The following is a 14282-nucleotide window of genomic DNA, read 5'->3' as shown; positions in this document are numbered from 1 at the left end:
CCAGTAAAATAATCCAACCTTCTGACTAAGACACTTTTCATCTAATACACTACACTCTATCATCCCCTCATACCATACACGTTCCATGTAACACTTGACTGCCATATAAAAAATTGGAAGTTAATACCTATTGTCCTTTGAAAGCCAAACAGCAAAAACCTAGTCTAATGAGGCAGTGGTTTGCCTTGGAGATGGGGGAGGGAGGGTCGTCTGCTGAGTCTAGCTGGCTGACTGGCTGACAGTAACGGTCTGTGACACTTCACTGCCGCAGGAGTCATAGGCACTAGTGTATTGTGACAGAGTGCAACCTTTAAAGGCCAGCGACTGATGCACAACAGCACCCGAACCCAGCGACTCAGCCTGTGTCGGTTCCCCTCCTCTCTTCTGCGGTGAGCACGCCTGAAAGCATCCGTGACCACACACATACAAAGGCATGAGCAGTCATACTGTTTACACACACAGAGAGGTACGAGACTTTTCCTTCACTGCTTCCAAAGACGAATGAGCATCGATTGTCTCTTGTGCACTTTTAAAGAAATGTTCCTTTCATGAATCTGGAGATGTCCAGGCTACAATACTGCCATTATTTGCCTTGTGCATTATGATCAATTACAAAATCTGTCTGTCAGTTGCCAATTAGTGCTGCACTCACAGCCATAGGCAGTGACCGTGGACTACTGTAGCCCACGTTGAAAACAAGATCCTCTACTGCCACCTGCTGGTCAAAGCTACTTATACCAATATTTCAAAGGGAGAACATCAAGAAATATGATTCTGTGATGGCTCCAAGTCTTAAATTCTGTTCTGACTTTTTGATCTCGTCAGGAAGGTCAGGACACAGAAGCAACTCTACAGCATTTTGTTTACAATGCTGGGTCTCTTAAGCTTAACTCACTCAACTTAACTCACTGGACCTAATTTCCATTTTATGGTTTAAAGTAGCCTCATGTTGCTTATGTCATTCCCCAGGTTAGAAAGAGAGAAATGGAAAAACAAGAAAACAAGAAAGAAGAAAGGAAAAAAGGGAAAAGCAACAAAGAGAATGTGTAGAGGTACTGAAGAAGCCAGTGCACCTCATGGATAAGATAAATAACTAAAGACGTGAGAACACAGAAGTGACTGTGTCTGTCTGTGTGTGTGTGTGTGTGTGTGTGTGTCTGTGTGTGTGTGTCTGTGTGTGTGTACCTCTCATAGATGGTCTTGAGAGCGACCTGGTCAGACACTCCGTCAGTCTCCTCCAAAAAGAGGATGATCCATGATGTCCTGTAAGGCCACTCTTCTGTCAGGTTGATCCATGATGCCAGTCGGTCCCAGTTGAAGATGATCTGATTGGCTCGCAACAGACGACCTACCAACAATAGGTGGAGGATTAGTGGCCTTAGAAGTCACTGGTCTACTCTTACTTTGAATCTGCCAGAGAAAACAAACCTCTGCCCAAAGTTGTGGCATTAAGAATAGACAAGCGGGCTTGTAACTGTGGTTTGAATCACAATTGACAAATTCAATTCAATTCAATTTAATAATATTTTCTTAATGGCTGATTAAATTTAACCATCCAATTAAGGGGCTGATTTGACGATATATAATGTGTGATGACAGAAAGACGTCAATCGTTTCACATTATGCTCTATCGTTTATTTCGATACTCTCTACGGCAAAGTTTTTCCTCATTTGGATGACACTTTGCATTTTTCCAAACAGCAGGGGTGCAGGCAGAAATTTTTCATGAAGACAACACAAACAAACATGGAGGAGAGGAAATTCAACACAGGGCGGGGTCATTCTGAACAGAAGGACTCTTGACAAAGCAAGCCTGGTCACAGACCAGAAAAGACCACAACAGACTGGAACAGAATCATATCAAACAATACAGAGTCGACTGATATTTTATACATTAATATTTCACATTTTGGTACAAGCTTAATTAGAAATTTGCAAAAAGGCTTGAAAATAAGGAGAAAAATCATGAAATATGAATAAGTATCTTTTACTTATCAGTATATAATTCAAATGTAATAAGAAATACACCTTTCCATGTGACCATTTGATATAATCTGTTCACTGGATTTTCAGAAGACGTTGTTGGTTAACATTATGGGACGAGGGTGGTGCTACAGCAGAATATGGTTTATTCTCTACCTGTGATAGAAACAATGTTGAGCAGCCTCCTCATGGTCTGTGGGCTGATGTCGCTGAACCAGTCCTCAGTCACCAGCAGCTTGGTCAGGTCGAAGGACATCTGTCTGGTGATGGTCCTCTGCATGTGCCGACGCCGGTATGTGTCCTGAACAGAGCGCAAAGAAAGACCAGAAACTCAAATTATCAGCATGAGATCAGAAATTTCACATGATCATCATGATTCCAGCTGGCTTGGCAAGATTAATGCGTCACCAAGACTACGGTTTCATTTGTGGTTTTAATGCATCTTGGCATTACGCGACAGAACGTAATGCTGAAAAATCTGAAATTTGGAAAGAATCAGAATTACATTTTTATTGGAGTTCTATGAAATATATCCCATCGTAGTGTTAATCAAAGCAATATATCAAAAATCTTGTGATGTTTTTTATTACGCCCTTGCAAAAACAACATCAGAGAAATGGTGACAGATTTTGGAGACTACACAATGTGGGATAAATGATGCCAATCACTTCTATAGTTTCTGAAATTTCCAGGTCATTGTGCCTCATTGGCAGGAAATTCCTGAACATATTAATAATATAACTGAAGCTGACATTCCTTTTAATTCTGAAGCTGTATGTATGGGTGTCATCTCATTTGAAGGGTGGAATATGATTGATAAGAAACAATTCAAATACTTCTGGAAGCAAGCAAAAAGGCTGTCACGAGGAAATGGCTAAAATCAGATAGATAGAAATAATATATTCAGAATTCAGAATTCCTTTATTGATCCCTGAGGGGAAATATATATATATATTTGATTCAGACTTTAGGTCCTTGATATGACTTGAATAAATGAGTGAGAATATAATGTGATATACAACTTTTGGTCTTTTTCCAGCCCTTCAACTTGTTGTGGTATCTAAGATGAAAGCTTCCCATGTTTAACTGTAGATAATTAAATCTAATGTTATAAACAAAAACCTCTGGAAGAGCCAGACTGTAAAATGGTTATCAAACATACTGCGAATTTTGTTTCAAGTGTGCCCAATGTGAATTTTTTTTGCAGTAATACTGAAACTACGTAAAATGATGACTGTGAAACGAATGCTTTTCCAAAATAAAAATAAAACAAAAAATAGCAGTATATCAGCAGGAAAGTAGGAGCAGGAAATGTCTTACAGTCACCAATGTAAAACCACTACAACTACAGGAGACATTACACAGCCATTTACTGGAGTGGGAATTCTTTCGAATTAGATCTCTCCAAAGTAAAAGCACAAGTGAAACACAAGCATAATATTACTTGCGCATTATCGCTGCTGCACGCTGTGCATCATGAGACAGGAAAGCAGGCCTTACAGGGTCACCATGTGATCTCAGGCCATGTCACTGCAAAACCTTACGCTCGAAAACAAAAACAAAAGTTTTCTTTCATTTTGTCACTCTAATGATCAGCTTCTTCTGTCTGCCCTTCTGTACAATCTGTTTTCATGAGAAAAACATATAACTCCCTGTGACTGTACATAAAAATCAAAGAGCTACTGTCCAGAGCTGAACAGTCAGGACACACAGGCGAGCTATTGACACAGATCTACCGGAGAACATCTGTGATGATATCAGACAGCTGCCATGGTCATGAGCCAAGACGAGGCTTTTGGTTGACTTTGAAGTCATAACGCCAGTCTCATGACCTCTTTCTCAGAGAGATGAAACATATGGCCACCACTCAGCCAGAACTGGAAAGGTCTATCATACAGACAGCCCTGTGCGGCTGACTTTCCATGTTGATTCTAAGGTAGTTTTACTTCATTGGTTCATTTAGATGATTGTTTATGTTTTGCTTCCTGTCCTCGCTGATGTATCTGCTCAATCATTCTGTGAAAATGGCTTGGGAGGGTGGTTCCTTTATTTCTTTATAAACACTGAATGTTCCAGGTGATAAATAGTTTCCTTATAAATTCATTTCATTCTGGTAAATGGAAATAAGATGGCAGAGATACTACTAATGTCATCCACAACTTGAGGAGCTACATGAAAATGGGGAGACACTAATTCGTTTTCTCGTCCTGCCCTCATTTTAATTTCCATTTGTAGAAAGATGGCCCTCCTGCCAAGAGCTAGCTAGTGGTGGAGGGCAAATAAAAAGAGCATGCCGCCTCATAACAAAAGGCCAGCACCAATAATTGAGAGTACTGGTGAACCCGAGGTACAAACAAATGTCAAACAAACAAATAAGAGAGGGAGGCGGGAAGGAAGGAGGGGTAGTGAGAAGGTCTCGCGGGGGGGGAGGAAGATCAGCGACAGCAGTGGAGTCACTTAGCCTCCTGCCAGCAGACCTGGTGCCAGTGTTTTGTCACAGGGACCCACTGCTGCTAGGCCTTGTCATTAGGCTGTGGCAACGCAGCAGGAAGGATAAACAGTCATTACATCAATTACACCAGGAACCTTGGCTGCACACAGAGCACCTCTCTCTTCTCATCTCGGTGTGTCTCCTTCTGTCCTCTGGCCTCTGCACTGCTTGCCAACACCACGCCTGTACTGAACAGCCCCCCCCTTCAGGGAGGAGGCTGAAAACTGAGAGAGCAGTGAGGGTTTCTAAGGCAGCATCTCCAGCCCTAATCCAATGTTTTCTATTCAAGTTGTGGTGAGCTAACTGCATTTTAATTAAGTTTGATTAATGTTTCGGGACATCAAGTATCCATTTCCAGCTTTATGATATTTACTGACAACACGAGTGCTGTGGGAATAAGTGTTGTGGGAAAACAAATTTATTTTACCTCATTCTATAAACAATGTCTTCATTTTAATTGTCCAGCAAAAGCTTGGCTACAATTTGGTATCAACTTTGGCTTTTTTGATTTGGTTGTTGTGGGTTAGGGTGGGGTATAAACTGTGCCTATTTAGGGTGACAAGTAGAATATACAGTGGTTGATATATCAGTCTTGGTATATCTAATTTGGATTTACTATAATCCTCCTCTTGGACTTGTATTTCTATTATTGCCGGTCTATTATTTTTACCATTCCTCCTACTACAACTTATATTCAACCATCTGAGAAGAGGTCTTATGTTTACATGCCATGGTTCCTCTTAAGGTCAACAGCTTGGGTGGGGTCAGGAAACATTGGTATGGGGCTATAAAACCCACCAAAACATTGTGTGTGATATTGGCCTATACAAATAATCTGGGCTGGAAAAGCTGTTACCCTGCGGTTTAGGGCGGTCTTGCTGCCAAACTTGGCCTGGTCTTGGACCAAGCTGGACTGAGACATCTTTCTGTCCATATCTTCATGCCATCCTGGAGAGAGAGAGAGAGAGAGAGAGAGAGAGAGAGAGAGAGAGAGAGAGAGAGAGAGAGAGAGAGAGAGAGAGAGAGAGAGAGAGAGAGAGGGGAAGAGACAAAGACAATGCCTTTGAATAAAATAAATAAATAAACACCAAATATTGAATGGCTGTAATTAAAACTGTGAGCAACACTCCATATATGTGCATACAATACATTGATTATGAGCCCCTGTCCTTACCCTCAGCAGGCAATGCCTCTCCATTGGTGGGGGCTACCATGCAGAGCTTTTTGGCCGTACTGAGGCCTCTACTGTTGAGGAATACTGGCAGGTGAACGATGTTCCTCATGTAGTCATGTCCATTGATGTTGGAGTCTCTCAGCACACTGTTGAGGTTTTGGTTGATAGCTTTGATGATAATATGGGGGTCACTGGCAAATATGGAGATAAAAGGGCCTTTGGAGAAGAGAACCCTCACCTGGAATGAGACAGGAACAGGAATAAGTGAGTGTGTAAAGGACCTCTTCCAGCATCTTTTTTGTTGTTGTTTCATGAAACATTTTTCAAACTATTACATAAGGCTGTTGCGCTACTGTTTGGAATGAATCAATCATGTGAAGAACTGAGGTTTTAGCACAGCAGATCCCTCTGTGGAGTGTTTTCTACTTTAATGTCAAAGGATTAGTAGAGGCCTCAGTCAACTGTGGTACATGAACTTTATGACCCCTGTGAGAGCTGACTGTCCACAGCACATGGTGTTGGGGATTTCCACTTTGTTAACTAAGGGACATTGTTCAAGTGTCACAGGACATCAATTTGTGCTACAGGCACACATGGTTTGTTAACCTCCTAGCAAACACCCTCAGGCTTGGCCTGCATGGTGATGAACCTCTGTTACCACAGCAGCTGTCAACACCATCGACTAAGGCGGCATCACATGATGTCACATCTTTAATGCACATTATCCAATCGGAAAAGTACACAGACCGAAGAAAAAGAAGATTTTGTATTTTGCGTATCCAACAAAACATGGATGTCAGAGTCTGAATCTCTCTGAAGATGGTTTCAGAGCAACTGGGAGGTGCTTGCCGAGATGAGAAGATTACATTAGCACACAGGAGGTTGCCATCTTCTCTGGGATTACTTCACAAAATAATAACATTTGGCTAAATTAAATTTTATTACAGCAGCTGGGAGGAAGAATCTTAAGTGGGAGGCAAGCTGAGGCAGCTGGGAACTCCAGGGTGGATGCACGGTGCTGGAGATGTGTGGGGTCTGTGTGCACAGGTGAAAGGCCCACTGAAAGTTAAGGCCCATGGCAGCTGCTCTACAACAAGCTGCCTCACAGCTGCAAATATGCTAAAGTGACAGATGTTGAAAAATGTAATTCCTTCATATTATCTTGTTATCAGGAAAGACGAAGCTGCACTCATTATTTATATAGTCACGCATAGAATCATGTGCAAACACACACCGTGTCCAGCATCTGCAGTACTTTGTCCTGCTCACAGGCGTCAAGTCCGTCGATGATGACAGCCATGCGTGTCTGATTCTGGGTAAAGCCATCAATGGTTTTGGCCATTTTTGACATTAGCTCCACTTCATGCTTCAGAACCTGGGGTAGGGGAAAAAAGAAACGGCTCAGAACAGTTTAATTATCGATGTTGATGCATGAAAAGAAATTGATTGGATTCAGAACTACAGCTTCATAACTTCATAAGAAAATGGAAAGCCCCTTGAGACACCACAAAGGATTTCCATTTGTCCTTGATTAGACACAATAACTACAGTGCATTCGTTTACCTTCATGAAACCTTCACTCTTGAGTTTGTGCAAGTTGTTGGCAGCACTGTGCAGCCGTTTCCTCTGGGAGTTAAGGATTGAGTCAGCCACCTGCCACCAGGTCCTACAGTTGAGCAGCAAGGCCAGGCCCACCACACTGGCCATGGCTATCAGCACTGCATTTACTGTCAAGTTCTCAGGGTCCACCTGCGAAATAAAGGCATTGAAACTGATCACTGGTGACCTCGTAGTTTGAGCACATGCTATTTAAATGTGGCATCCCTGGTTCATTGCTCTCACTCACCTTAAAGATGGCCAACAGGGCCATACCAGTGATTAGGCATCCCAGTGTCAAGGCAAACAGCACGAAGGAGGGGACACAACATGTTTTCTTCCACTTCTTAGCTGGAGTATGAGAGGAAGGTAGAGGAGAACGGGAGAGAGATGCACACAGGAATTACCACAAATTTTACATATGGATGTCATTTGAGGAAGAATGTAGTTAATAAAGAAAAGACTACTTAAACACTTAATTTTAAGTGCTGATTACACGTACAAGAGCTACAATGTTAAACAGCATTCTCTATCGAATTTTGCAGTGAAGTAAGCATATGCAAGAAACCTGATATATTTCACTGCTTGAAATTTTGGTTTTACAGTCTACAGACACTGTACAGTTACACAAAGACTAAAGCCAAAGAGCGAGACCTCACCTTGGACCTCATCGTTCTTGAAAACCCTGAAAAGCCTGGTGGCCATGAAGCCAAACTCCCTCTCACAGGCATCTGAGAGCGTGGCAACCATCTCAGCCATGGAGGTCTCCCCCCCAACGCTGGACAGACGATTATAATCCGTGAACAAGAACCTGTGGGACATGTGACAAAGAGAAAAGATGCCTTGAACCGCTCAGTTAGACAGCAAACTGCAGATGGGACTGGGACTGAAGTATTCACTTTAACAATGTATATTTTTGTCTTGGACCTGGGGAGCTGACGCAAATCCCTAAGTGTGTGTGTGTGTGTGTGTGTGTGTGTGTGTATGTGTGTGTGTGTGTGTGTGTGTGTGTGTGTGTGTGTGTGTGTGTGTGTGTGTGTCACTGTCACCTGACAGGCAGCGCGCGGGTGGTCTGCTCAGGAAGTTCAGGGGGGTTGACAAACATCAGTTTGAGCAGCAGCTCCAGGTAGCCGACCTGGCGTGCCAGACGGGTGCTGATGACCCACGCCCAGTTCCAGCTCTCCCTCTCACGCCGACTTCCAAAGTACACCAACACTGGAGACAGTAGCCAGCAGTAGTATTAGTAGTATCATAATTGGGTAGCATTTGTTTGGTAAAAGCCTTGTATTAATATATGTGTAAGCATTTATATTTAATCAATTTAAAACTCATGTAATCATCAAGTAATTCAACCATGTCTATGCTCTCCCTGTTGGTTATCACATCACTGTTGCATGTCCAGCTCTAGATTTGTCTCCTCACCGAAAAAGATGTAGAGCAAGGCGAGGAGACTGAGGGAGACGGCAATTGCCAGCTTAGGATCAACAGTAAAGCCCAGAACCACGGCCACTGAGCCGCAGAGTAGCAGGGTGAGGAAGACTACCAGCCAAGAGAACTGGAACAACGGCTCTATCTGCTGGCCTGCAAAGGTCTTCATCTCATCTGTTGGACAAGAGAGAGGAAAAGAGGCCAAAAAAATATTCTCATGTCAGATATTTCAATCAAGTATATGAGGGACATTTTATAATATAGGATACGTTGAAAATCATGATTTAAAATGTTACAGAAGGACTGGAGAACCTGAGTTGTTTTGTCCAAAAAGCCAATTTCCACAGTTCAGTACTCTTAATCTTTATCAGACAGTTTTTAATGCTGTAGGCTTACTTACCCTCCAGTTTCTTAAGAAGGAAAGACTTGCCGCTGCCCCACTGAGCGTACAGTCCGACACAGATAGGCGGCTGCATGGTGGGCTCGCTAAGGATGTCTGCTAGAGCACTGCTATACAGGTCATAGCCCAACATGTCTCCATCCGACTCAGAGGGGGAGAGGTGCTCTGAGAGAGAAAGAGAGGCAAAACGGAAAAATGTAAAGAGAGAAAAAGATTAACGGTGTAGAAGAAGATATAACAAGAAACTGTAATGCATTTTAATCTTTTCTGGCTATGAGCTTGTTCTGTCACACGGTTCCTTCTGAATGAAATACAGAAATGGGTCATACTGGCTCCAAATATCTGTGTGAGGATGCTTTTCTGGTGGGTACAGTCGATGTTGTACGGCGTCTCTCCAGCTTTGTTGGGCCGGTAAAGCAGGCGGCCATCTTTAGGGTTCCTCAGCAGCAGCTCAGCCAACTTTCGGCTTCGCCCTCGGATGGCAATGTGGAGGGGCGTGTCTCCTTTCTGAGTGAAGAAAAACACAGAAAAAAAGAAATGTCTGGATCACTGAACTAAATAATGCTATTAAAGTACTGCTATGACAATTTGTTTTCAGTACAGGAGTGCGCAGTATACAAGTGTGCTTTAAAAAGTACCTTGTCCAAAGCAGACACCTTGGCACCTTTATCTAGCAGCAGTTCCACTATTTCTATGTTCCTCATTTTTGTGGCTTTGATAAGTGGAGTCTCTCCTTCCTAAAACACAAAGATTACATGACACAGTGAATGGAAAACCCTTAAACATTTATGTTTTAAAGTCAGTATAACCTAAATTAAAAAAACATCATACTTTAGTAGAAATTTGAAGGAAAAGAGAGAGTGCATTTTACTCCTCTACTACAGGGTGTGCCATACCTTAGTGCAGCTCTCGGTGTCAGGATTACACTGCAGGATATCTCTCACCATGGTAGCGTTGCCTTTTTCCACTGCCCAGTAGAGGGCAGTCTTTCCATCCTGATGTGGAACGGATAAAGCAAATACCAGCTTGTTTATGTTGAGAAAATAAACTGTGTAAGAAATACAAAAATGATTATGGGCTAGTGTGCATAACTGAGAGTGCATTGTGTGCAGTATATGTATAATGTGAAGCATTACCCATAGTGCACCAAGGTGTGTCTGTTTATGCAGCAATAATACTTGTGTATGTTTGTGTAATTCTAACCCATGGATTGAAGTTCACTTAACCAAGAAACAACAGAGCTTGAGAACACAAGACGGCCTCCTGCCTACTTTTAAACATCAATAAGGCAGCAAAGATAAAGACAGAGGAGCTCCTACCTGGCCTCTGACGTCAATATCTGCGTATTTGTTCAGCAGAGCTCGGACTATCTCCACATGACCTCCTCTCACTGCTCCAATAAGCATCGTCTCCCCACTCTGAAAGGGAGACCGAAAGGAAAAACAGACACAGAGAGGCATGAATTGTGTTGCACTCACCAGTGTATTTCATATCAACCGCTCTTCTCCATCTTCAAACAGAAAGCTTGTAATGATGCTGTAGGGTATCCTCACCCTGTCTGGGATATTGACATAGGTGCCAGCATCCAGCAGGTCCTGTACGATCTCGGTGTGACCCTCCTTGGCAGCAATGGCCAGGGCTGTGCTGCCATCCTTGTCCGTCATGTTGACATTTGGGTTCCTCTTCAGCAGCTCCTTAACGACCTTTGTGTAGCCACCTTTCACTGCCACGATCAGAGCCGTCATTGAGTTCTGAAAAGACACAAAAAGAAGGAATTGGAATTTGCACATTTGAAGGTCCCTCTCACCCCAGCATTTCAACATTACTGATGCTTCTCTCTACTTGACTAGTTGTGAAAATTGTGGCTGGTGTTAAACATGTCAAATGTTCAATAATTATGGCAGAAGATTAACAAACTGTATTTCCCAAATGCTATCAGTCTATTTCAGCAGCTTTGGGAGACACCACAGGCTCAATGACAATTTATCATTGACATATTGCATAGCAAGCCCAATAACATACATTTTTCAAGGCACTGGTGTCTCTTAATTACATAAAATTAATTGCTCTCAAACATTTGCTAGTACAGTTCCATCTGATTATTGATGCTACATATCAACCTATCACATCACTCAGTTTCTGTCAGCACAGATGCAACATGACTCGAAGGAGCACAGATGCGCTGCGTCATAGATGCCATCAATTATTTAATATTGCAGTTTGCTAATGCCTTTGTAGAGCTCGGGAGCATTAAATCTTGATTGTGTGAAAACTACACTGGCGAGAACAGGCCGCTTTGTGTGTCATGGCACCCACGATGAACCCAAAACAAACTTAGACTTGCTCAGCTGGTAAGTTACCTGTTCAGAAACCCAAATCAAATATTAACACTGTTTAGGAAACACAGACAAATATCATACTATTCAAAATAGTTGTGGGTGTAAAGCCATATAGAAGCATTTTAATATGGGTATTAGCACTCAAAACTAAAACAGTCTTCCATATTTTTTATATAAACTACAATTGTAAAATGCAGTTCAACCTAATTGCAGATTGACTATTGATTAAAATAATTTACTAATCACATAGACTACTTACCGCTCCTTCTTGGTCCACATCCGCTCCGTTGGCCAGAAGATGCATCACACTGTCATAGTGGCCCTTCCTGGCAGCCCAAATCAAAGGAGTGGTACCATACTGGGAAGAAAAGAAGAAAATATGTTCTGACATGAGGGGTGAGAGACGATTTAGTCAACAACCCAGGGACTTGTAAATACTTACAAAGGAAGGATAATAAATCAAGAAGAATCTTTTAGGGTCATAACACTAACTACATCTTCCGCATGATTAAAAACAAGTAAATGACAACCATCTGTCAGCGTGCAGTTACCTTGTCTGAGCAGTTGACCTTGGCTCCATGCTGCAGGAGGAGATGGACAATCTCAGCGTGGCCTCGACCTGCCGCCCAGATAATGGGGTAGACGCTGTACTGTTGGGGCAGAGGACAGAGGTGAAGTCATGCTGACAGTAACTAATGACCAGTGTCAGGCCTGTGGTCGTACTAACGCTTTAAGCCACCTCAAAGACTGAAACAGCAGATGATGGGGGAGGCATCGCACTGTGCAGGTGACGAGCAGGCTTGTGGTCATGTTCAGTTGTGTTTAGTGACAATTTACAGCGCACGATTATATCATTAAATGTATGTGGAGCAATCAAAATAAAACATATCATGTGAACACTGTGAACTGTAAACATACCTATTATCAGTCTAAGTTTGCTAACAAAGGAACAACCGATGCCAATGATGCTATGCTGCTATGATGCAGCAGTGTGTCCAGTCTTAGTACCTGCCCAGTGATGTTGGGGTTAGCTCCTTTTTCCAGGAGCAGCTCAGCCACATCTGTACGACCTTTATAGGCTGCCCACATAAGAGCAGTCCAGCCTCCCTGAGTAGGATATACACAGAACACAGGTGAGTTAAACAGAAACATTAAGACGATAGGGAAGGACAGAGGGTTTGTTCATGACTACAAAACAGCTCCGCATATAGAATATATACAGTATTAACGTGTGTAATAGTCTGAACATATAATCATTGGTGTTATTTCATTATAATAAGGTGCAAGGGCAACAACAATATTAAATTCAAGCCTTACAGGATGGACAATTTCTAAGCAGATTTTGTGTTAGGAAAATGTGCTATTTCCAGCTGGTGTGACATACTTTCCAGTGAGTGAACAGTATCACACAGAGTGGTTTATTATAATCCCTATGTGATGACTGGCTGTGATCTGTCCTGTGCAGCTTAGACATGTCCCGCATGGCAGTGAGTCAGGTGATGTCCTGAGTCACTTCCATAAAGTCAAAGAAGCCAAGGATTCAGAATCAGCTCTAAACGTCTCGTCATAGATGATAAAATAGTGAAGTAAATAAAAAAGTGCCACCTTTGGGTGTCAATATAGACATTTAATACACCACTTACACTACCCACTGAGAGTTACTGCTCATTTGGATGACATTTCAAGCAACTCGGGCTGCTGAAAATATACATTTTGAGCTGGTACATCTGCATAACAAATGGTACTAAACATACTCAGCCCAGGGTAATAAATTTATGTATCTCATCTGCATGTTGCCAATAGTCTGCTCATGAATATACAGAATAGCTGCCAGAACAAGCCTACAGACAACTGTCTGCCTCTGACAAGTCCAGATCCCAAGACTAAATTATATCATTGCCCCGCGCAGACAACCAGAGCTCAGTAAATGGGATTACTCTGAGAGAGGAGCCATCACACATACAGTAAATTCATTTTATGTCTATTTCAAGGCTAATGGATCATCCTGTTCAACCAGCACTGGGCTCATCGCATTTTACAGAAAACATTAATGTACATACAGTCAGGATGTCGGAACTTTGTTATATTTTGAAGGCTACATTATCAAGACTCGACTTACGGCACAAGTTTGAGCAGCTTGTTAATCACTCTCTGAAGATTAATGTTTCAAGTACATTTAGAAGTTTGACACAGTGTCTTATTGTTCCATGTTAGCTATCACATCTTTTCCTATAAACTTAAATTGTCTTTTATTTTCTTTCTTAAGATAACTTACTGGCCATTTGAGACATGTTTTTGATAGTAGAGAGTATAGATACAGAGGAAACAAGGAGAGACAACAAGGGGGGTGACATGCACCAAGGGTCCCTCAAATCAAACCGAGGACATTACATGGCATACATCTCATCCACTAAGCCACCAGGAGGGCCTAATTTTTTTATAGTTAATATTGATAACACTACATAACTCAGTAACACTATATTCTCACCATGTCTCGATGTTCCAGGTTAGCATTGTTCTCCAGCAGTTCCCTCACCACCTCGATGTGGCCCTCCTTAGCTGCTGAGATCAACGCCGTCCAGCAGTCCTGCACACACAGACAACCTGTTACCCTGGGAACCCCCATCACACTCCAAATCCAGTTGGACAAACGTCGGTCCGAGCTCTACGCGGGACGCTCCGGGGACTGTCAAAGCACTGTACCTACCAGCTGGTCATACCAGGTGCTCATGGGAACACGATGTCGCATGGACATACAGGAGTGTCCAAAAGTTAAGTGTGAAAGACAAGAGCAACTATAGCATGTAATACTTGTCCTTTCTTCTTCTGTGTTAGCGCAAGAGTGAGCACAAGTTTGAGTGTGCTATGTGT

The 14282-nt window shown here is 42.4% G+C and overlaps 1 protein-coding gene across 4 annotated transcripts in view; it reads right to left on the bottom strand.

Moving 5' to 3' along the window:
* Nucleotides 1-14282, bottom strand: part of kidins220a (kinase D-interacting substrate 220a) — a 48847-nt gene that overhangs the window by 27668 nt on the left and 6897 nt on the right. For all 4 annotated transcript variants that reach the window (XM_070979194.1, XM_070979191.1, XM_070979192.1 and 1 more), the window contains exons 4-23: nucleotides 13900-13998; nucleotides 12420-12518; nucleotides 11963-12061; nucleotides 11671-11769; nucleotides 10626-10823; nucleotides 10392-10490; nucleotides 9969-10067; nucleotides 9711-9809; nucleotides 9402-9579; nucleotides 9073-9237; nucleotides 8667-8846; nucleotides 8294-8459; nucleotides 7904-8055; nucleotides 7495-7595; nucleotides 7212-7397; nucleotides 6883-7023; nucleotides 5649-5886; nucleotides 5331-5422; nucleotides 2140-2284; nucleotides 1186-1348 (exon numbers count right to left, since the gene is read on the bottom strand). In XM_070979194.1, coding sequence (XP_070835295.1) covers nucleotides 1186-1348; nucleotides 2140-2284; nucleotides 5331-5422; nucleotides 5649-5886; nucleotides 6883-7023; nucleotides 7212-7397; nucleotides 7495-7595; nucleotides 7904-8055; nucleotides 8294-8459; nucleotides 8667-8846; nucleotides 9073-9237; nucleotides 9402-9579; nucleotides 9711-9809; nucleotides 9969-10067; nucleotides 10392-10490; nucleotides 10626-10823; nucleotides 11671-11769; nucleotides 11963-12061; nucleotides 12420-12518; nucleotides 13900-13998 — 2798 coding nt within the window. The remainder of the gene's footprint in view (nucleotides 1-1185; nucleotides 1349-2139; nucleotides 2285-5330; nucleotides 5423-5648; nucleotides 5887-6882; nucleotides 7024-7211; nucleotides 7398-7494; nucleotides 7596-7903; nucleotides 8056-8293; nucleotides 8460-8666; nucleotides 8847-9072; nucleotides 9238-9401; nucleotides 9580-9710; nucleotides 9810-9968; nucleotides 10068-10391; nucleotides 10491-10625; nucleotides 10824-11670; nucleotides 11770-11962; nucleotides 12062-12419; nucleotides 12519-13899; nucleotides 13999-14282) is intronic.

The sequence above is a fragment of the Chaetodon trifascialis genome, chromosome 14 (genome assembly GCF_039877785.1).
Source record: "Chaetodon trifascialis isolate fChaTrf1 chromosome 14, fChaTrf1.hap1, whole genome shotgun sequence".
Lineage (NCBI taxonomy): Eukaryota > Metazoa > Chordata > Actinopteri > Chaetodontiformes > Chaetodontidae > Chaetodon > Chaetodon trifascialis.
Note: the sequence above shows the minus strand (reverse complement) of the source record. Positions and strands in the feature narration are given on the sequence as shown.